Source organism: Alternaria triticimaculans (assembly GCF_023758025.1).
Source record: "Alternaria triticimaculans strain BMP 0046 chromosome Unknown scaffold_4, whole genome shotgun sequence".
Classification (NCBI taxonomy): Eukaryota; Fungi; Ascomycota; class Dothideomycetes; order Pleosporales; family Pleosporaceae; genus Alternaria; species Alternaria triticimaculans.
In genome coordinates this window covers 1,349,229-1,370,142 of record NW_026055961.1, presented here as the reverse complement: position 1 = coordinate 1,370,142, position 20,914 = coordinate 1,349,229, and the positions used below count along the sequence as shown (strand labels likewise).

Below are 20,914 nucleotides of genomic sequence, written 5' to 3'. Positions count from 1 at the left end.
CGGCTTGATGTATCGGATTTGGTTACCAGCTTGCCGCTACACGGATTTAATGGGACAAGAGAAGGAATAGCTCATCACGTATCAAGATTTCGAAACTTACGACTGCGGACATGGGCTCGGGCATTATCGAAGCCACGCTCAAGAGTCGAAGACTGTCAACAACGGTATCACATACTGCCAAAGAGTAATGCGCGACATCACGGACTCGAGGCGGGGTAAGCAACAACGGGATGCTGCTGCGTGTGGCCAACTTCACCCATAACCCGTCTCAACTTGTTCCGGGTACCACCACAAAGGCGCATCGAATGCATTCGCGACTGTCGAGCGTACTTGCACTGCATGATTGCAGTTGCGCCTTTGCGTTCCGATGCGCAATGCTGAACGAATGCATGCCGTGGGTGCAAGCGTGGGTGCAGACCTGGATGTGCGGACATCCGCTGCCACACATGAGCGACGTCAGACCGGACCGGCATGCAGCGCAAACACCACGAGTTAAAAGAGTCTTCAATGCTCCAGGAGATGTGCGCCATCGAGACTACCCTGATCATACCGGGCTTGACGTACATGTCATGGCTGCTTGTGTATATAGCCTGAGATGTCACACACGCTCCGGAACGTGCAACTCAGGCTACAGGAGCGAGCTCAACGCGACGAGCAGCAGCTCACGCCTAAGCGGAGCTTCGTCTCACTGGCAGACCCCTGCCTCCTCGCCGCCGTGGACGATGTGAAGCAGTCTCTGCACTCGCCGCCGCTGCCCCGCCCCGCGTAATCCCCGCACAAGCACGCGCCCCTTCGCGCCTCGAAAATCAACAAAGGCCACCATAGCAACCTCGAAGTCCTTTGGCTATATAATTGCTCTAATCTTGCCAATATCTCGTACGGCGTTGGGATGGTGACCCAGCGTCGTACCCTGGCCGATGAGGCCTTGACAGAAAACAGTTACTAACTTGTGTATTCACCAGGGTTCGAAAACAGGCGGTGGAGTTCCCGCGGTTGAAAGTCCGTATTTTTGCTCTTTTTTGTTGTCTTCTTTACCGCGAAAGCTTGAGTAGAGCGTACTGCGACTAGAGGCTGGTACGGCCTTGTCTTTTCTCTAATTACTATTCCACTGCCAAGGTAAGATGTAATATCTATTCCTCGAGAGGCGAGGCAGGTTGGTTCAGCACGCCCGCTCTTCCCAGTCTTCGCTTCTGCAGCAGGAGTAGCAGGAACTTCGTTCGCGAAGGACGTCTACTTGGACTTTGCCCTTTCGCGTCTGGAGATTAGACTTATGAGAGACGCAGCTAGCTACGTCGCTTCAAGGTAAGCTGCTTTGACAGCGAGTCTGCACTTGTCGGCGTAGACATGACATGCCAGCTGAAGGACTCGAGCGCGGATGGCTTAGGCCAAGACGCGGCAGCAGGTTAAGCTTCTCCATTCGCAGCATTGGCATAATTGCTATATGCTATCACTCGAGAATTACTACTGCAATTCTTTGGCCACGATTTATGGAGTATCACGCGAGATAACAGCGATACGCACTGCCTGATCGACTTCAGAAGCGCCAAACCGCACCTTGTCGCTGTAGTAATCGCCCTGAGGGCCTCGAGGATACCTGACGGCATGCGCAGCACAAGATATAGACATCACGTAGGCCTCACGATCCAGCATGCTGCTGACATTGCTCAAACTTCCATTGTGTGGATACTGCTGCATCGCTGCAAAGGTGGGTATGGGGTTTCTATATATTCAGGTATCTTTCCTGCCTCATCTACCTATGTCCGATACGATCCTGCGCCGCGACGCCGTTGTCTGAGTACTAAGAGCTATCCATTACGCCGTGTATCACCCCGTCTATGCCCAGGTCTAGTCCGGAGCGAGCTATCGGGCGCGAGGGTACTGCCAATGGTGCCAGTATGGGCTGTCGCGTCAATCCCCCTTGAGTCTTCCGCCCCTACATCAAGCCAAGGCCAATGGGAGCTACAACTCGTTCGCGAACAACGATGATCCGGCCATGCGAGTGTCCATGTAGTTCTGGACACTTGTAGCGGAGTCCACCTCCGGGTCGAGGAGTACGAAGCGCTCGCCCCGGTTTGAGGTGTTGCCGTTGTAGAGGTAGTCGACCCGCGTTGGCGCCATGCGGAGCTTGCGTTGAATTAGCTTGCGGAGGCGGGTCAAACATAGGAGCACGTTGATCTCGAGTTCGAGAACCTCGTCGCGGTCCGCGGCGCTCTTGTCGAAAACTTCCTGTTGCAGAGGATTGGTTAGCCACGATTTTCTAGGCTGGGCGGATGTGCCTTCGAATCCCGACTTACTTGAAGATTCAAGGCAGTCCGAGCATGAAGCCTCTGTCTTCGCCGATCTCCCCAGGCCTGGTAGTGGGCGGCGCGCTCTCCCCAGTACTTGGCCTTGCTGTCGAGAGCTACGACCTCGCGCTGTATACCTTCGCAGATGACCATCTTCGCCACCTCATCTCTGCGTGTATCGGCCAAGTACCTCCTTGTCGCCTCCTCCGACCTCTTCATCTCTGGCGCGGGCATGCCTAGCTCGAATGTACGAGTATCGGCTTTGTGTCCGGTCGCGGGGTGCTTGTGGGGACGGTGGTCTGTAGGGCAGCAACAGGTGTCAGTCGCGGGTCGAAAAGCACGCTTTCGCTCGCGCAAAAAGACTTACTATGGAGTTCGGAGAGATATCCTCAACACGATACCAAAGTCTTGGTCAAATCGGAATGTGGTGGTGCGGGTGTGTGGCGGGGTAGCGAGAGGGAGTTGCGTCTTGATAGAGGCTTCGTCAATACCACCCGACGCTATGACATTTCGACTGTACTCGTCAAACTCTTACACACCCGTTACAGAGGTTATTTTGCATCTGCGACGGGTCGCACGACGAGGAGAAGATGCAAAGGGCGTGCGAAAGTCTCTTTCCAATTTGTAGGTCATTACACCCTGCACAGCTTCTATTGGACTTCAGACGTCCGTTCACCTCCGGACGAGGAGCAAATGAACCCCTGCATTAAGCACGCATCTCCTTTGTGACTGAAACCACAGCTATGCACCTGAAGCCGCTTCTCCTCTGGCAACGACAACCTCATATCACGAAATCATGATTTACGCCCGGCTGTGACTCTTCATTTGTCAGCACGTTCTCTTTGCTTTTCTTTGTTATTCAGTCTTCCACGTCGGTCTACTTCCCAAGCCGACCAATTCCTTGTCCTTTATCACGTCTTCTCGCACCGTTGGACAAAGGCGTCTCGTGGACGAGAAGTACTAAATGCTGGCGAGCATACATGGACACACAGGCCTACAGAGCTTCCGTTATAATGTAGAGGCGGTATAATGTTAAATATTTTCAGGGGCCGCGGGCGATAGGAAGGAGGATATAAATGGCCGTTTGACGTCTTGTAAATTCGAACACCAGCAGAACCATTGTCAGTGCTTCATAGCGTATGTAAACATGTGAGAGTGATTCTGATTGCAACGAGTCTACCTATTCAGTTCTACACTCTATTTATAACACAATAGTCTTGCACCATTACTCAATTCATATCCACAATGCTCATTACAATCTCGTCCTACAACTTTGATACCCATCACCAAAAGCACTGAAGAAGCTCACTCCCCCCTCCGGTAGTCACCCGTCATCTCTGGATATGACGCCTCTAACCCCTCGACGAGCACACACAAGACGAAGCCACAGCGAATCAGAGTTGCCAAGTATCATAGGTCAATGGTGTCTACGACCGCCACTCCTCGTCCGCGAACAGCGAAGATCCGCCCATGTTCTCGTCCATGTAGTGTCGAACGCTAGTCGTCGAATCTAGCTCGTGATTGAGCAGCAGGTATCGATTTCCTATCAAGACGTTAGCGAAAACAGGACGTTGTTGAGTGCGCCATCCCAGACGCTGCTTCAAGTGCTTTTATATATTGAGGCCGGAGCGCACTGCTGCTAATCTCCCAGTCCATATTGCTGACATGTACGAACGAAGTCATGACGTACTACTCATACATTAGCGAAATGTCTTGAATGTACCAGTAGTGCGGACGGAACTGACCCGATTCCAGCATGTTTACCGCAGTCGACATATCCATCCTCAGTAGGAGGCATACCGAGCTGTTCTTGAAGCTTCTTGCGGGCAGCGGTGATGACGACGAGCTTTTTGATCTGCTTTTCTAGGTCGTAGTGTTTGCCGACCGCATGCGCTGACCATTGTTCCTGCAATGGCTCATTAGCGATTGTCGATTCGGGGTAATGGATACTGAAAGGGAAGAATGTGTCTTGTTGCCCAAAGTACATACAAGCGAAAGTTGGGCCTCCTGCCTACGGACGCCATTTCGAACTGATTGGAAGAAGTCTCGCTCTTGCCGATAGTGGAGAGCTTTGTTGTTGTACGTCACGGCCTCGCGCTGAAGGTCGTCGCAGAGACGCATCTTCGCGTGCTCCTGGCGCTGCTTGTCTTGCCATAGTTTGCGGGTACGTTCTTCGGTATTGGTTGAGGACATCGCGGTGAATCTTCGTCGAGTTGGCGGTGGAGTAAGTAGTGAGGTTGAGGGACTATAGAATAGTCATTAATGTAATCGCATGAGATTTGAACTTGGAGGAATGACCTTGAATGACTTGTGGTTGTTGTAGCGAGGCTCGTGAACAATATGTTGAATCTATTGGAGGGTGGTGTAATTCATTTCTAGAAGCTGATCGAGGAGCAATGAAAGACTGGGAGTCTTGTTCAGTGGAGCTCGTCCGATCCTTTCACTGCTCCTAAGCGCTAGAATCTTCGCCATAGCGCGAAGGCACCTACTTGTGACACTGAAAGCTGCGGTTGTATTAGTGAGGTCTTGAGCGGTTGCTTCGCGGTATAAAAGACGCTTCATAACGCGAGCACGACGGAGTAGAATCTCCTGAGCCGATGGTACTGTGTTAAAAACCTTGTGTACTATATGAGTGTTCTGCGCAACAAGTCGACTGAGCGTACTCTACTAAAATGATCTGCAAGTGAAAGGAACAGATCGAGTTATTCCCCAGCCTACCATATTGTCGCGCCGATAACAGCACGACATTTTGACATGAACGGAGGATTTGATGCAAGACATTTCGAGAAATTGACGTAGAAGAAAGCGGGCATATGCCCTGAAGTGTGGACGAACATTGCGGGATGGTGGTCGAGGAGGTTCCTGCGGTGAGTCACCGTAGCTCTGCTAGACGCCGCATGCTTGCCACACCAACAGCGACAATGCCATGCAACACTGAAGTCTCTCGCATTTCCACTGAGGTTAGAATAAAGATCCAGCTAAACATGGGCAGCAGGGCCGAATGCGCCAGTTGTCATGCGTGCCGATCCGTGGTAACTCTCGGCTCGTCGGGGGGATGGTGCGGGCGACACTAAGCCTGTTTCTCCACTAGCCCTCCTGCCATTGGGTGTCTTCGCACACATGCCACAGCGACCCTCTTTAACCTCTCAACCCTAATTCCTCTGCGCTGCGACCGACCGAAAGCGCCAATTACTAAAGCAGCTCTATGAGACCCTTCGTGCCCCGTCGCCGTGATGTTCATCGCACCCGTGCCCTCCTCCATCACCGCCTAGGACTTCCCAACGAACTCGTCCTCGACATTCTGGACAAGGCTCGTTACTGGGTCGAGCACGTCCATGAAAATGACAGGACTCTTGTGATTCTGGACGAAGAGTTCTCCGACAACTTCTCCGCCGCGTCTCCATTAATGAGGATAATCTTTGACAAGCCCGAAACCACGCATCACGAAACGCCCAGACTCAAAGAGATAGAGTTTCTGATTGTCAGTCACGACCAGGGCTGGACAACAGAGGGTACAACTGGCACATACAACACCTCTTCATGGTTTGAGGTCTCTATCGTGCGCCCGCAGTTTCCGACCAGCGATATGGACGATGAAACCGTCGCTGAAAACTTCGAGGACAACATGTACCCCCAAAGCAACATCCACAGCGTCATAGACAGCATATGCGGTGACCTGGGCTTCAGCAATGTACCACGCTCGCCATCGACTACGGAGCCACAGAGGTTACACTGCGACGAGATGCGGGCTATGACGTTTCTACATGATGACCCGTCACGCCCAATGGGTATTGAAGGTCAACACGCTTGGTATCTGCAAGGCAACGAAGTCGCAAGAGCCACGTCTGTCTTCGATGGCGACTTCATTCGAAGATATCGTGTTGTCTGGGGATGTAGAGAAAATCCAACATGGGAAGGCAATGAAGGCTCTGGACGTGGCGAGAACTTAATTGACTCTCTACAAAATGGCGATTGGATATGCGTATGGGCAAGAGCGAAGGTGAGCGGGTTTGCTTCAGTGTTATTTGCATTGACTAATATAAATCAGAGAAGAGGATGGGAAAATCACATCCATGGCATACGTGTCACCACGCGCTACACCGTATAGCCAGTACCAAACACGCCCATAGAGTGTGCTTTGATGCATCTTCATCTACGCAACTACCCGCGTACTGTAATCTCCTCAGTAACAGAGGTCACTGTGTTCGGTGCCACATGCATCGAAACGTTTGTCCGCTTGTAGCTTGACGTCTTCCGACATACCCTCATCGGAGGCATCAACCCCATGCGACAACATACCCTCTTGTTCTCCAGAAGCGACAAAATCACCAGTAGCATCATTGATGTCAACTGGTCCTCCGCGGACCTTGGCTCGAGCTTTTGCGATGTGCTCAGCCTTCGCACGATCCCGCTCGCCAGCTGCCGCTTTCAGATCCGCTTTGAAGGCACGCGCAGCGGCCGCCTTTTTCTCAAGTGCGGCTTGCTTGGCCGCCTCAATCTGGGCCTTCCGTTCCTTGCGGGCTTCGGCTCCACCCTTGGCTGCTTCGACCCGCTTTTCTTCGGCCCGTTCAAGCTCGGCGGCGCGCGCGCCTACACGAGAGGACGGTGCAGGTGTCGGCGATGCATCAAAACGGGGTTTTTGGGCAGCAACATCTGATCTAATCGATGACGATATGCGTGCAGGAGCAATTGACTTTGTGGGCGCACATGGTGTCTTCGGACGATGTTTCTTCGCGACTGGCGTTGTAGGCATCTCTGTTGTGCGCCTCGGTGTTGAAGCCTTTGCTGGCCGCTCTTCATGCTCTCGCTCACGAGATTTCAGCTCATCCGCGTATTCGTAAACGACGACGGCACATCGAGCCCTCATCACAGGGTTGGCTGCGTTCTCGAGCTCGGCTTCTTCCCAGATCTCCACCAGGCTCTGGAGCTCTGCTACACTCAGACGTGCCTCGGCCTCACGACGTTTCTCGCGCAGCACTCGCCAGTATTTGACTTGCTCACGTACCCGAGCGCGCATTGAGTCCTTCTGCTCCTCTATCGTAGGCGCTGTTATACAGTCTTCCCGTGTAGAGTGAGGAGAATGGTGAAAGGCAGACGCTTCGTCAATGACCTCGTCATCCTTCCCTGCAAGCTCAGCGTCGTAGACAGCTTTCTGGCTCTGGTCATCTAAGACATCAACCGCCTCATGAATTTTCTCAAGCACAGCAGCACGCGCGACCCCCTCAGCACCGGTCATCTCCGGGAGCTCATCAAAGTACTTCAGCACCAGGGCTTTGTACGCTGCACGTATGACTTCCGGTGTTGCGTTCGGGGCCAGCCCAAGTGTTGCATAGTGTGTTGGAGTCTTCATGTCGGGATTGGTATTCTGGTCCATTTCATCGGTATAGGCATTTGATGTCCATGCCGGTGTACCTGGAAGTATTCTTATACATTCTCACGCCACGGCGTGTGTAGACATTGTGTATCGACGACTCACTCGACACAGTGTTGCGATCCTACTGACACGCCCGTTACATGTCTCACACATACAGCAAGACAAGAGCTATCTGAAGAGGAGTAAAGGTTGCGTTCACAAAACAACCGGTCATGACGCATGGACGAGACAGCACAAAATGGGTTTTGGGAAAACTGGACTTTGCCCAGTACCTCCGGCTCAGCATTGCCGCGAGCTCACTGCAACCCATGGACGCCTCATGCAGATACTGCCCCACCCAAGCGCGGGTCTTCGCGATTGCGAACATGCGAGCAAGACACGGGAACACTGCGCGCTGGTATTGCGACGCTGTTCGGCGGCGCTATTTAGGTAAAAGCGTGGAGGACGTTGACAATCGTATGAGAAATATGGCGCAATCCGACGCGATCGCCATTTCCCATGGCTGCCAAAAAGGCAATTGTGGCAGTGGGGTGCGCTGCCCATAAGCGCATGCCGGTGGGCATTTGTGTGATTCTCATAGGGTGGCACACCATCGCGCCTGCAGGGAGCGAACGTCAACCCTCAACCCCCTCAAAAGCCCAGCGCGAAGCTCAACAACATTCCCCCGACCTTGAGGCCGACGATCAGAAAACGAACGACAAAAGGAAAAGACGCGATTGCGCGAGAACGCATGTTGCCGATGGAGAGTAATGTCGGAAACTTATCTTCAGCAAGCTTTTGGGCAGCCGACCTTCACCGACGTACATGCGAATGGGAATTCCTCTGGACGTGATCTCTTCGACATCCTCGACGCCGCCAATCTCCATCACAACCACGAATATGACCCCAGCGGACAACACCTGCATTCACTGCACATACAGTCTCAGGATGTCATCGCGCAAACCCAGCAATTTGCGTATGCATTGCACAGCAGTGGTGTGTCGGCACCAGGTAAGCGCAACCCCTCTATTTATCTCTATCCCATCAACTTCATGTACATCATCCCCAACGAATTATTTGTCCTTCCCATTAGGCCCTTCGCCTACGTATGGACGCCATTCCTGTGCCTCTGAGTTGCCAGGCCTGGATGACGTTTGTTCGGGATGGGATGGCGTGCTCTCGCTAGCTGCACGTGATCGAACGCGGCGACGGGACTTGCGACAACTGCATACCTGCCTAGGGAGGTGTGTATGCAAGCTGTGCACAGACAATGTTGTTGCGTCAATCGTTCGATCGATGAAATACCCAGCGTTCACCGCATCTTCTGGGCTGCTTTTTCGTTCGTCTCAGACAATGGTCACTAACCTCATTCTAAGGCCTACCGTACACCTCCGAGGCGCCTGCAATGCCGACCATGACAGGACACATCCCGCAACACTACGAGCACGACAGTGCGCTTCAGATCGGCTTTGATGATCTCCAGGGATTCTCTCCCGTTACACAAAGCTTCAACATCAACGCTTATCGCACGCCATACCCCGACAGCATCGCAACATCCACATCATCAGCCACATCACCCGAACGCACCAATGCAAGTCTCCTCACCGATCCGGTTGTTGTAGAAGCAGAAGAAGACAAGCGAAAACGCAATCAAGCTGCTTCCGCACGCTTCCGACAGAAGAAGAAGCAGCGCGAGCAGCAGCTCATGGAGACGAGTCAAAAGATGCAAGACCGGACCAAGAAGCTCGAAGCCGAAAACGATGGGCTGAAGAAGGAGAACATGTTTTTGAAGAAGTTACTCGTCGAGAAAGTGGATCACATGAGCGATGAAGATCGGGAGCTACTCAAGAAAGCCGCCGAAGGCGCGCTAGCTGGAGTAATTGGAAAGAAGTCTTGATTTGTTGCTTTCCAGGAGTATTGGAGTGTTCTCGACGGATGGTGTTTCCTCAAGTGGAATGATACACGGTGGATGTTATTGGAGGCTGAGGGCGCAATTCGTATGCTATTTTATGGAGTTCATATACCAACCCTTTCACGTTCTTGGCCCGTTGAATTGCGCTATGAGGGCAATAGGCAAGTCAATTAAAAATTACAGCATATGCTACCTCGGCGATGGACGCTCCCTATCTGCAGTCACCAACTCCGTCAGCGGTATCTGGTACAACCGCTACCCACGCTCATAAGGTTGGATGAAATCTGGGCGAAAATCTGGAAGATGCCAAAGATCGCGTCATTGCGCATCCATCAATTCTTCAATTGCGCCTTCGATCCCCCCCGTCATGAAAGCATCTCCAAATGCCTGGTATTGGTATGCACGCTCAGCGGGATCTGGCCACGTATTCGCCATTGTCAATGCCAGTAGGCAGGTGTTGTAGCTCTGCGTTGAAGTATTGAGTACCGTTGTCTTGAGCTTCAACCCCAGTAAACACGCATTTGCTATGATCTGGAGGCGATCAGAGAGAACTTGATTCTCGCGATTCTCCATCATCTTTTGTGCATTCTCGATAAGATAGGGGACTCCAGGGTCGCGACTTCTGCCTCTCAAGGTCCCCTTGCCAGGCACAAGGGGGCGCGACTCGAGTGCTGGAAAAGATTTGTTCCCTTTTGCGCATAAGAAGAGAAGAAACTTCATCTTGTTATCGTGTACAACAATATCTTTTTCAAGTATAGAGACTGAGGTCGCCACGAGACCCTCTGGGGAACCCAATGTATGATGGCGCAATGTCGGCCTAGGCAGGAGATATGCGACTTCTCCGGCGCAGTACTGTTCGTGGAACGTCCTAGTATGGAGTTGCATCGTTAGTCTCGGTTCGGAGCATCTTCGAAGAACGCTCACCAGGATCTAGTGAACCATGGGTCCTCGGTCATCTCCCTCAGTGTTTCCTCGGCAGTGTTCACTTCATCGACAGTCCGCCTCAAAGTTTCCTCGGGGGTGAATGTTGACAAGTGCACCCAACTAGCTGAAACTTTGGAGAGTACAGCCACGGTAGATACACTGAAGTGGTATATCCGATGCATGTCCTGCAGATGTTTCTCCACGTCATTGGGATCGGTCTGATCAATGCACTCCTGATCTATCCAGATTCGCTCGACTTTACAAGTTTTCACATCCGGCACACCACGACGAAGTACGTGACGCTTTTCAGTTTTCGTAAACTGCACAACACGATGAAATACAATTGGCGGGCACCTGAGGAGTCTAGGATACTTTTTCAAGTCGGCGCCGTTCCAGATACGGTATTCCGGGAGTTCAATTCCGTCGATAGGCTGCGAGTGAGTCCACACGTAAGATACCGTGATGTAATGATAATCGTACAACAAGTCGTTTGTCAAAAGTCCGCGAGAGGGAGTGAGAACGTAATCAAACTCCGACCCACCCTGGGGATAGGGCTCCAGGAATCGAAGGTAGAGTGGTCCTATTTCGTAGCTTCTGACAAGTGCGATGCGCTCGATGTCTTTGACTGCGGAGAGGAGGGCTTCTTTGTTTCCGTGGATTTGCCGAAATGTGAGTCTTCTGTCGTCTTGCATGGCTGTGGGTGAGGGTTAAGTGAGAAGGATTGGGTTGTAGAAGGTCGGATGAAATCCATGAGGTGGCCTGCTCAGCCTTGTAGGGTTGCGCAGGCGGGCGGTGCCAGTCGTTGTAGACCTCGATTGGACGCCACATATTCATCACTACCAACCACAGCACCCATCACTTTTTCATCAAGAAAGATACCACGCCTATCTATAGTGTAAGACGATGTTCAGAAGAATAGCTACGTCGCTTTACCTTTCCTTGACTTGGTACTTCATCGGACGAAGACAAGCCCCGCATTCGCCCGCTTCTAACCTATTTCGGCTAGCGGTCGCGATTACTCACCAAAGGACTTGAGTGAGCTCCCCCTCGCTCTTGCGAAAACCCGAACTGCGATCTGACAAGGCTGAGGGGCGGTCATCGCAATCTCATGCCTCCTTTGCTCGGCCATCGCGTCTCAATTGTGGGGCTGACCAAGCTCGGTCTGCTCGGTCTGCTCGCTCCTGGCCACCAGCGCGATGTTGTAATGCTCCAATGGAGTGATATGAGAGTGAGTACGCGGTATGGTGAGATGGTATATATGCAGCAAAGGTAGGCCACGGACAGAAGCATTATCAACACATTATCAAACGCATTCAACACTCAACTAGACTATCAATTGCCTATCTAATTCCACTTCACGAGCTACACTTTACGTTCCATCCACATCTATAACTTCAAGCCTTCGAAATGGCAGCTACGATGCGCGGATGGCAGTTCAAGTCGGCATCCGGACCCATGGAGAAGAACCTCTCCATCCCTTCCTCAGGCCTCGCCATACCCACCATCAATAAAGACGAAGTGCTCGTCGAGAGCCATGCGACAGCGCTCAACCCTATCGACCACAAGATCCTCGAACTCGGTCTCATCACGCGCATGATCTTTTCTGGATTGACACCTGGTTTAGATGTATACGGCCGCGTCGCGAAAGTCGGCAGCAACGTCACAAGCTTCCAGGAGGGCGATATTGTATACGGTGGTCTCGTTCCGGGAGGCAAACATGGCGCTCTGGCGGAATACGTTCCCGTGCCGCAGACTCTGCTGGCGAAAATACCACAAGGCCTGAAAGGAGATGATATTGTATCCATGGCGAGTACGGGCATGACGGTATACGCCGGACTGAAGCCGTATGCTAGACCTGGCAACAAAGTCTTCATCAACGGTGGCTCGGGAGGAACTGGTGTCCCTGCTATCCAGATTGCCAAGATACTCGGCTATCACGTTACAGTGTCATGTTCAGCGGCGAACATCGAGTTAGTCAAGAGTCTAGGGGCGGATGCAGTACTGGACTATACAAAAACACCAATCATCGAACAACTGAAAGATACCGGCGCCATGTTTGATCTCATCTTAGACAACGTGGGAGCACCGGCGAACCTATACCGTGCTTCGAGCGCGTTTCTGCGACCGGAAGGGAAATTCGTTCAGGTTGGCATTGGCATGAATCTGAGTGCCGCAGTTCAGTTCTTCGGCAACAAATTGACTAGTTTGTTCAGCTGGGGGAAGAGAGAGTACATATTCGTTGCCGCAAATGCGAGCACCGCTGTGTTCGAGCAGCTCGCGACATGGATGGAACAAGGCAAGCTTCGAGCGGTTATTGACTCTACATGGGAGTTCTCGGAGGTGCCGAAGGCGTATGAGAGGCTGAAGACTGGAAGGGCAAAGGGCAAGGTTGTTGTGCATGTGAAAGACGATTGAGGCAACTGGGGATGTACCATTTTAGATTTCCTTTGAGCGATTCGTAATTTTAAACTTTTTTCTCAATAGTAGCAATTTCACAACTTCAATAATATTGAGCTGTTCATCTCTGGTTCCTGTGTTGTTATGATCAAGTCGCAGATGAATTGCTGGTCCGGACTCCCTGTTGGCGTCTGACAACTCGTTCAGCTACACAAGCCTACGTCTGCATTCCCCGCAACTTTGAAGGCGCTCGGATGAGCTTGATGAACTTGTTAACATGAGTTCGACTTCCCCACTTGCATGTGTAGTGCAAAGAGACGGTTTGAATATACCCGACTTGGCAGCTGAGCTGTAGGCGCTTATGAGTAGTACAAACCTCCTCGCTATGGTCCGCAATGCGAAGAATCCGACGATAATTAATATCTAGATTATCGAGTTAATGCAAGTAAGATCTGGATAAGGATAATGCGGGGAGATGCCTAGAGGATGCCAAAGAAGTTCAATCGCATTTCGGTTCGCGGATGCGAGAGGTCGAGAGATGAAGGATATAAAAGTCGGCCAAAGTTAAGGACAAAGAACTCTCAACAACAAGATCCAAGTACTCCAACCCCTTTTTCCGCAATCTATGAATATCCGCCATTATGAAGCTCGCCACGTCTTTCATTGCCCTCCTTCCGCTGGCCGTGGTCGCAACGCCAATTACTTCTCCCGACCCTGCCGCAGAGGCCGTCGCAGACCTCCTCCCTCGAGCTACGGTGTGCTACCTCAATTCCGATGCCCTCAAGAATGATCCTCAGGGTTGCGACACCAGCCCTACCAGCGGTGTCCGCCGCCGAGGTGTAACAGGTGGCGACCGCTTCAGCGTGAGTTGCACCAAGAAAGGCAAATGCATTAATGGGAACTGTATCTGGGACTATGTTCCGGCTTGGAACTGCTACATCTGGGCTGGCTGGACTCAGCAGAACTGCGAGCGTAAGTGTGATTATTTTGCTGAAACATGCTTGGTTGAGACGTGCGGATGTACTGACGCGAACAGGTGGGCTGCCGACCTGCTAGTTTGAGAAGGTGGTTTTCAGTAGAAGGACGAAAATCGTGGAGCTCGTAAGATGCGATGTAACATGGGGAGAGTGACCTGGAGGAATGGGAATGCACGTTCGCTTTTTGACTGTGGAGATTGACGATGGGATGAGACTGCGAAAAAAGACTATAATGGGGATGATCAATACAACTGGCTTTTTTCTCACAGGTCATACTGATGTGAATCGCGCACTATTTTGATCCTGCGCCCATCTCTTGCGTTTTCTTTCCACACATTAGGACCTTTTGGGGTCTCGATTTCCGTTCATTCGACGGCTGTGCGTCATGCATGGAGCTTCTCTGGGTGTTGATGCTAAAGACAAAGCAGTAGCATCAGACGTCAGGCTGCGGAAAAACAATGACATTAACTGAAGTCGTGAAGGTCTGGAGACGATGCTACTTACGAAGGGGCCGGCAAGATGCGGCATGACGTTCGGCTTGGCAAAGCAAAAAGTTCGGAAGCTTTCCGAAAATCACGAGCGTCAAACTTTCAACATGCGCGCCTTGACGAGAAGCATACAACCTTTTTCCGCTGCTTTCGCTCTTCCGAAACACGCCAACCGCATACGGCTATCGAGCGCGACTCCCTTGCCGTCATGGACGCGCTCATTCCACGCGTCGGCGAATTTGAGGGTTGTCGACCTCGCGTACCGGCTTCATGATGACTCCGGCAAGGCCAACGGAGATCCGATTGTGATTGTACATGGCTTGTTCGGGAGCAAGAGGAACAACCAGGGTGTTGGAAAGTAGGAAATCTCTCTCGAACTGTCATAGCTGGATTGGGACTGACATGATGTCCTAGTGCACTCGCACGCGTCCTCAAGCGTCCCGTATACGCCATCGACACGCGAAACCACGGCGAATCCCCCCACGATAAGGTCCACAACTACACCGCCCTCGCCGAAGACGTAGAAGCCTTCCTCCAGAAGCACGAGCTGAAAAATGCGACACTCATAGGTCACTCGATGGGCGCGAAGACAGTCATGACCATGGCGCTGAGGAACCCAGACTGCTGCGCAAACATCATACCTGTGGATAATGCACCAGTAGATGCGGCGCTATCAAGCGACTTCCCAAAGTACGCAGAAGGCATGCAGCATGTCGAGAGGTCACAGCCCAAGAGCCAAAAGGAGGCAGACAAACTTATGGAGCCCTACGCGAAGGACCTACCAGTTCGCCAATTTCTATTGACGAACCTGATGAGGGGTGAGCCAGGCGCGCCGCTCAAGTTTCGCATACCCGTGAGCATCCTCACCAAGGCGCTCGACAACATGGCCGACTTCCCCTTCACCAACCCCGATGAGGCCTCGTTCAGCAAGAGAGCTCTCTTCATCCGAGGCACCAAGAGCCACTACGTAAGCGACGAGACACTGCCGATCATTGGTCGATTCTTCCCAAGGTTCGAGTTAGTGGACATAGACTGTGGCCATTGGGTCATTAGTGAGAAGCCCGAGGAGTTTATCAAAGGTACGCAGACATGGCCTGAATCAAATTTGGTCTAGCTAACATATTCCAGCGGTTGTGGATTTCTTACAGGAGAAGGAGTAGATACCCAAACAGGATACAGGCAATACCACGTTATTTATAGACACACCTGCGACTAGCGGAACACGATGATCGTCTCTGTCGCATGGCAAAGCATCAGACACCAAATGTCACAATATTGAAAGCCGGCTTGGAGAACTGGTTTTATTGTTAACGAACGACAGGAGAACCAACACCTAATCCACCCGACTCAACAGATCCGTCTACGAACCTCTCCTCCACCGTACCGAACACCCTCCCACCATTCGCCACGAACTACTCCCACTCGATATCCCGACTACAAGGACTTGTACGATCCAACCCTGCCAGAGAAGCATTGCTCTACTCCAGGCTGGACATCCACGTAGTTAGGACCTCCACAATCCGTGTTCACGTAGAAGCGAGCTGCAACCTCACGTTAGCCTGGTTCTGGTCTCCTCCAATTTGCTGTTACATACTGGTCCTGGTAAACGTGTTGATGTACACCTTGAAGCTGCCATATGGCGCCGTGTACGTGTTGTTCAGGCACACATCACCCTGGTAGAAGACGGTGTCCTCGAGCCATGGCTCTTCGCAGCCCATACCGGCGAAGAAGCGGATAATAGCGACACCGTCACCGGGAAGCTGGCGCTCAGCGATGGTAGAGGGGTTGGGACGAGCGGTGACGCTCGTGGCCGCGAGAGCGGAGACAAGGGCGATGAGTTTGGTGAGCTGCATTTTGGATGTTGCTGGATGATGAGATCTTTAAGAATGCTGGATGCTGGGCTGGATGATGGAAGCAGGTTGATGAGAAGGGAATGGGATGAAGAGCCTGTCTTTTATACCTCTTCGCCATCCGTCTCCGTTGGAACATCTGTACTAGCTGTACGTTAATGATGCACTAGATGGTGAGACCTAACTCTTCTTCAAGCTTCCAGCAGTCGGTCAACGCCGCCACCAACTGGTCGTGTTGAGGTCTTAGGCTTCCAAGCCGCCACACATAACCTGATGAGGTATCTCGACAATCTTTCAGCCTCCGATGTATGCCTCGCTGGCCGTATGTTGGGTCAGAAGAGGTAGCATTCCACGATGTGATACGAGATCTGATCTTGCATCTGTCTGCATTGTCGCATGTCCGAGGACCGGATTGGTTGGACTGTTCACATCACCAACGGAGATGCTCCCCGCGACCTGATCTTTGCTCGTGTGCATGTGTTGGTGGACGAAGTAGTGGGAAGTCACTTGCGCATCTGACGAAAAGCTGACGGACTACTCTGACTCAACGATCTATACAGAAAACTTCCAAATTGATCCTAGCCTCTCCATGCCGTCTCGAACTTCAGGAAACCGTATTCAAACGCGATGATGGAGTAACAAAAGCTCCTCTCTCATCTCTCATCTGGCCCTCTCTGGCTATCTACTGCATACGCACCGTCAATACTACTTCTACTTCTACGCCACATATAGGTACAGTGTTAATAACAACGCCACCAGTTCCGATTAGCAATTTCCAGCCACGCTCTTGGGCTATGTATAAGCTGACGTCCACACAGCGGAGTTCATTGGCATAGCGCGATTGGCCGTGCGCGTGGCTGCTCACCAAGTCCACAAGCAGCAGGTCAACACAACTGCTGTCGCCACATCTGCATCGACTGCGATCCATCGCGCCGAAAGGCCGTCATTCCCCAAGTACTAGCAAAACTTTCTTGAGCGTAGAGCGGATGGTCTTGCACTCAGGTTACGACACTAATTCTTGGATTAAATGCGCAGGAGTGAAATGCTCCAAGGACGCGAGCCGCAGTCGCTTAAGCAACATGCATGCAGACGCGACGGCCCATCGCGCTGACGCGACACGGGATGTGTGCTTGCCGCGACCCTCCGCTCTCACTCTAGACCACGCTGTGATTTGCCAGACTTCAGGTTGGCAGGAAGCTCGGTCGCCAGAGGCTTACTAAACTTGTTGCGCATCTTTTGCGATTGGATCGCAATTTCGGCTCAGGTCTTGGTGTAAGTGCGCTTTGGCACAAGATTGCCAAGTAGTCGGACTCTGCGCATGAGATGGCACAGAACTGATTGTTTGGACCGCGAAAGATGAATACGAGGATGCATATTGATGAGTTAACGCGTCGTATGCCTCATACAAGTTCTCGATTCTCATCTCTTCCCGCATCATTCCCCCACCTTACACTTCCCCATGATCTAGTTCTTCCATCGCTACCTCCTTCTCCCGAATCCTCGCTTGCTATCCTCATCTCCACTCCATCCGGGCCGACGCTCGCACCCAAGCTAGTTGTTCTAGAGCCTAGAGAGGGGCTGTTGTGGAACTTAGGGTTGCGTGCAGCGTGCACGAGGTCCTGCATCTTTTTGCCAGGCATGGCGCCATCGCGAACGTACGATGTTAAGCCAAGGATGACGCAGAGGATGGCGAATGCGTTGGCGAGAGCGTAGGGGACGAACAACCCGTAGGCTTTGTAGTCGTAGCGATTTACGTCAGTAGTCAGTTGAACAGTTGTGTTGGCCATGTTGCTGTACTGATCAGCTCACGGTTCGATCGAGAAGCGCTCGTTTACTTACGTCAGTAGCCTGTTATGCATCATGCTGACCGTCAAATTGAAGCTCAGTTCTTCGATGAGAACGTCCAGCGTCCGGTTTCTCGCCATCGCTTTGTCCTGTAGCCTCTGATCACTGAGCTTGAAGGCTGTTGACATATTCTGCCCTTTGTACAACACCTTCTCTTCGTCAAACTCAAAGTATGCGTCTAAATCGGCAGAGCCCAATAGACTAGTACGCTGTATAGGCGAGTCGATGACGCCGTACTGAGCTGCTGCTTGCTTGTCTGAGATGCTCGTGTCTTTAAGCCATGCTAGCTTGCCTACCAGTTGGTCGCACATAACCCACATGAATGCTGTGTACGCATGTTGAGTCATGTTGGAGATCTCATCAGGTCCCTCGTCTGGAAACGAGATCGTTTCACCAACCTCGTATTTGCCGGATACGTTTTGCAGCCCATGATGCTGCGAGATCTCCAGACTGTAGGAGGCGTTGTGTGGTCGGCAGATCTGGTACTGGCGTAATTTGACCCGCTCGCCTTGGTCGTTGATGATAGGCCGCAGAAACGTCATCCAAAGCTCGTTCATTGGTTTCGAAGGTACGTGTTGACGAGGATGCGAAACTGCTGTGAGGCCTCCAGTGCTATTATGAGTTGGCACGAAGCTGAAGTACGCATTATCCGTCTCTATAAGTGTGCCATCCACTGCTGCCATTTCCTCTTGTAGGAAAGCGTCGATAGCATGCTCTTCCGTCTCATTGGCCTGGCTGCATCTGATTACCGGAGCATAGAAACCGACGGCGTAAGCGGAATTATTGAATGGCAGATCCAGTGGTAGTATCTCACCAAGGGATGAAGTAGCAGTAGCCAAGAGATTCATAACGGTCCTTGGTCCAGAAAATATCCGGTTCTTGTCATCAAAGTACTGTGTCGTACCGGGCTGACTGGGCGGCGAGTAGGTATATCGATGCGCTTCGCTGGCATTTGCGATGGATGGATGTGGCATGGCTGCGATGATGTTTTCGACGTTGGTTCCCTCGACTATGAACAGAGTCGCGGGCGTGAAGAAAGGCGGAAGCAACAACCCCCTTGGAACGCATTAGCAAAAGGTCGTTTGCCAAGGTCTACTACTCACCATGCCAGACAAGCCATTACCGATCCTACCTTCAACCGCTTCCACATCTCCATGTTAAGCAAAGACAGTACTGATGTATCAGCTCCGAAAGCTGAGTTCAACACCTTGAACGTCATATCTTTCTTCATCAAAGTCCTCCAAAGCCACTGAGTATATGCAGTCCAGACACTGGCGCCGAGGCAGATCTGAGCGAGGAAGGCAAACGCAGTACCAAACCTGGTTCAGTCAGTAATTTTTAGGACGTCTATCTCTACCGGAGTGCATTACCTAATCTTCTCCTCTTGCTGGTCGGCCTTCCCCACTATCTGGCCCTTGAGCTTCGGATAAAAGACGCAGTGCGCAACACTCATCGCCAGGCCAACAAGAAGGAAGAGGACCATGAGCAGTGGGGATCTCCATGCGTGAATGCGACGTCCTTTCCAACCAGGAAACGTTCGAGAGTCTTGACGTTCTGCTATTGGTCTGATTGCTGGAGATGGCTGTACTTTCGGTAGCAGGTGCGCACTGGACCGCGTCGAGCCTCGATCATCCATGACCTCTCGCGTTTCGATTGAAGCAATCTTCATCAGTTTGGGCTTCTCCATAGCAGCAGTGTCTAATAGCATCCGCGGCACAATGAAATATGCTGGGTTAAGTAGTATCCGAATTCATGAGAGACGAAGCAAATGTCTGCTTCACTGAGCTGCAAGGAAAGCGTCGCACAGAGATCGAGACAACATAAATAGCAGAATTGGCACCGAAAGGAACTACCCTTGATTGATTCTCAAGCGGCACGTTGGGGGCCGATTCATTAGGGTAACATCGGTTCAGGCTGATGTATGTCGAGGAAGTGGTAACAAGGCTGAGCTACATTTTTGCGAGCGGGTGTGTGCCTGCATATGCCTGACCCTAGGAGTAGGCATATAGAACGCGTGCAAGATGCGAACCAGTTGTTCGCTACAGGCTGTGCGCAATACCGAGACGAGTGTTACGAGGGCCAAGCCTTATCCTGTGCTGCTTATCGGGGTTAGGTCCTCACGATGGTGTGTATTGAACGCGAGAAGGTTGCATTTCTTTTCTTGGCGGTTTCTTATGACCTGAACCTCATGCATAGCCCTCTGATAATCGTGAATACTGTTTGCAGGGAGATTGTGACAGTGTGTAGGAGGTGAACGGTGGGGCTAGCTGCGGCAAGGGTTAGCGATTACGCTCAGCCACCACCAAAATACCCAGAGTGAGTAGCCTGGACACTGACTTGGAGCACAAAATATATTGCAAAGAGGCGGAGTATCATGTGATATCAGCTGAGAATTCTGGAGGCATGGCGGTCGTCCAGTCGTGAAGTTCCTTGAAGCAACGTGAGAGAATGGGAACTGTTGATTGGAAGGAAGGATATCCGAAAAGACGGCAATGCCCTGTCTTGACCCCAGAGAGTGTGATAGATACCGATATAACCAGTGTCTTTTCGCAAACGTATCTCGTGTGACAGAGCTTCTCTTGGGGCCGGTGAAGATGGTCTAGTCGAAGCCCAAGAGAGGGGGTCCTCGTTCATCCCAACAGCGCCGTGCATACGGATAAGACATCCGCTCGCATCAGTGCGAAAGCGATGCGAAAACCTTGCCCGGTCTTGAGGAATTAACGGCGACTTGAATAGATATCGGTTTGGTGCTGATGCGTGCAGGTGGGTCCGCTTCCAGGGCAGGCAGATGTCGGGTAACGTACCCGCAAAGCCATTGGCCAGATCAAGACTGACGGCCATGCGATAGTGGTTTGTGTGTACCAAGACTTCTGCAGGTGAACT

The 20,914-nt window shown here is 51.9% G+C and overlaps 8 protein-coding genes across 8 annotated transcripts; 3 read left to right on the top strand and 5 right to left on the bottom strand.

Annotated features, from left to right (window-relative positions):
• Positions 1 to 1,959: 1,959 nt before the first annotated feature.
• J4E78_004030 (uncharacterized protein) lies at positions 1,960 to 2,504 on the bottom strand (the record flags this gene model as incomplete). Its single annotated transcript, XM_049364662.1, has 2 exons — positions 1,960 to 2,226; positions 2,295 to 2,504. 2 exons carry the CDS (start codon positions 2,502 to 2,504, stop codon positions 1,960 to 1,962), a joined length of 477 nt encoding a protein of 158 aa, XP_049223740.1.
• Positions 2,505 to 3,712: 1,208 nt separating this feature from the next.
• J4E78_004029 (uncharacterized protein) lies at positions 3,713 to 4,478 on the bottom strand (the record flags this gene model as incomplete). The annotated part of the gene is made up of 3 exons (XM_049364661.1): positions 3,713 to 3,828; positions 4,086 to 4,191; positions 4,275 to 4,478. The coding sequence occupies 3 exons, from the start codon at positions 4,476 to 4,478 to the stop codon at positions 3,713 to 3,715; spliced, it is 426 nt and encodes a 141-aa protein (XP_049223739.1).
• A 1,990-nt stretch (positions 4,479 to 6,468) lies between these two features.
• Positions 6,469 to 7,659, bottom strand: J4E78_004028 (uncharacterized protein; the record flags this gene model as incomplete). Its single annotated transcript, XM_049364660.1, has 1 exon — positions 6,469 to 7,659. One exon carries the CDS (start codon positions 7,657 to 7,659, stop codon positions 6,469 to 6,471), a length of 1,191 nt encoding a protein of 396 aa, XP_049223738.1.
• Positions 7,660 to 8,408: 749 nt separating this feature from the next.
• J4E78_004027 (uncharacterized protein) lies at positions 8,409 to 9,535 on the top strand (the record flags this gene model as incomplete). Its single annotated transcript, XM_049364659.1, has 2 exons — positions 8,409 to 8,649; positions 9,015 to 9,535. The coding sequence occupies 2 exons, from the start codon at positions 8,409 to 8,411 to the stop codon at positions 9,533 to 9,535; spliced, it is 762 nt and encodes a 253-aa protein (XP_049223737.1).
• A 2,346-nt stretch (positions 9,536 to 11,881) lies between these two features.
• Positions 11,882 to 12,889, top strand: J4E78_004026 (uncharacterized protein; the record flags this gene model as incomplete). Its single annotated transcript, XM_049364658.1, has 1 exon — positions 11,882 to 12,889. The coding sequence occupies one exon, from the start codon at positions 11,882 to 11,884 to the stop codon at positions 12,887 to 12,889; it is 1,008 nt and encodes a 335-aa protein (XP_049223736.1).
• A 623-nt stretch (positions 12,890 to 13,512) lies between these two features.
• J4E78_004025 (uncharacterized protein) lies at positions 13,513 to 15,496 on the top strand (the record flags this gene model as incomplete). Its single annotated transcript, XM_049364657.1, has 4 exons — positions 13,513 to 13,843; positions 14,331 to 14,694; positions 14,751 to 15,415; positions 15,465 to 15,496. 4 exons carry the CDS (start codon positions 13,513 to 13,515, stop codon positions 15,494 to 15,496), a joined length of 1,392 nt encoding a protein of 463 aa, XP_049223735.1.
• Positions 15,497 to 15,770: 274 nt separating this feature from the next.
• J4E78_004024 (uncharacterized protein) lies at positions 15,771 to 16,189 on the bottom strand (the record flags this gene model as incomplete). The annotated part of the gene is made up of 2 exons (XM_049364656.1): positions 15,771 to 15,877; positions 15,931 to 16,189. 2 exons carry the CDS (start codon positions 16,187 to 16,189, stop codon positions 15,771 to 15,773), a joined length of 366 nt encoding a protein of 121 aa, XP_049223734.1.
• Positions 16,190 to 17,746: 1,557 nt separating this feature from the next.
• J4E78_004023 (uncharacterized protein) lies at positions 17,747 to 19,514 on the bottom strand (the record flags this gene model as incomplete). Its single annotated transcript, XM_049364655.1, has 5 exons — positions 17,747 to 17,753; positions 17,846 to 17,977; positions 18,026 to 19,087; positions 19,135 to 19,350; positions 19,402 to 19,514. The coding sequence occupies 5 exons, from the start codon at positions 19,512 to 19,514 to the stop codon at positions 17,747 to 17,749; spliced, it is 1,530 nt and encodes a 509-aa protein (XP_049223733.1).
• Positions 19,515 to 20,914: the final 1,400 nt, after the last annotated feature.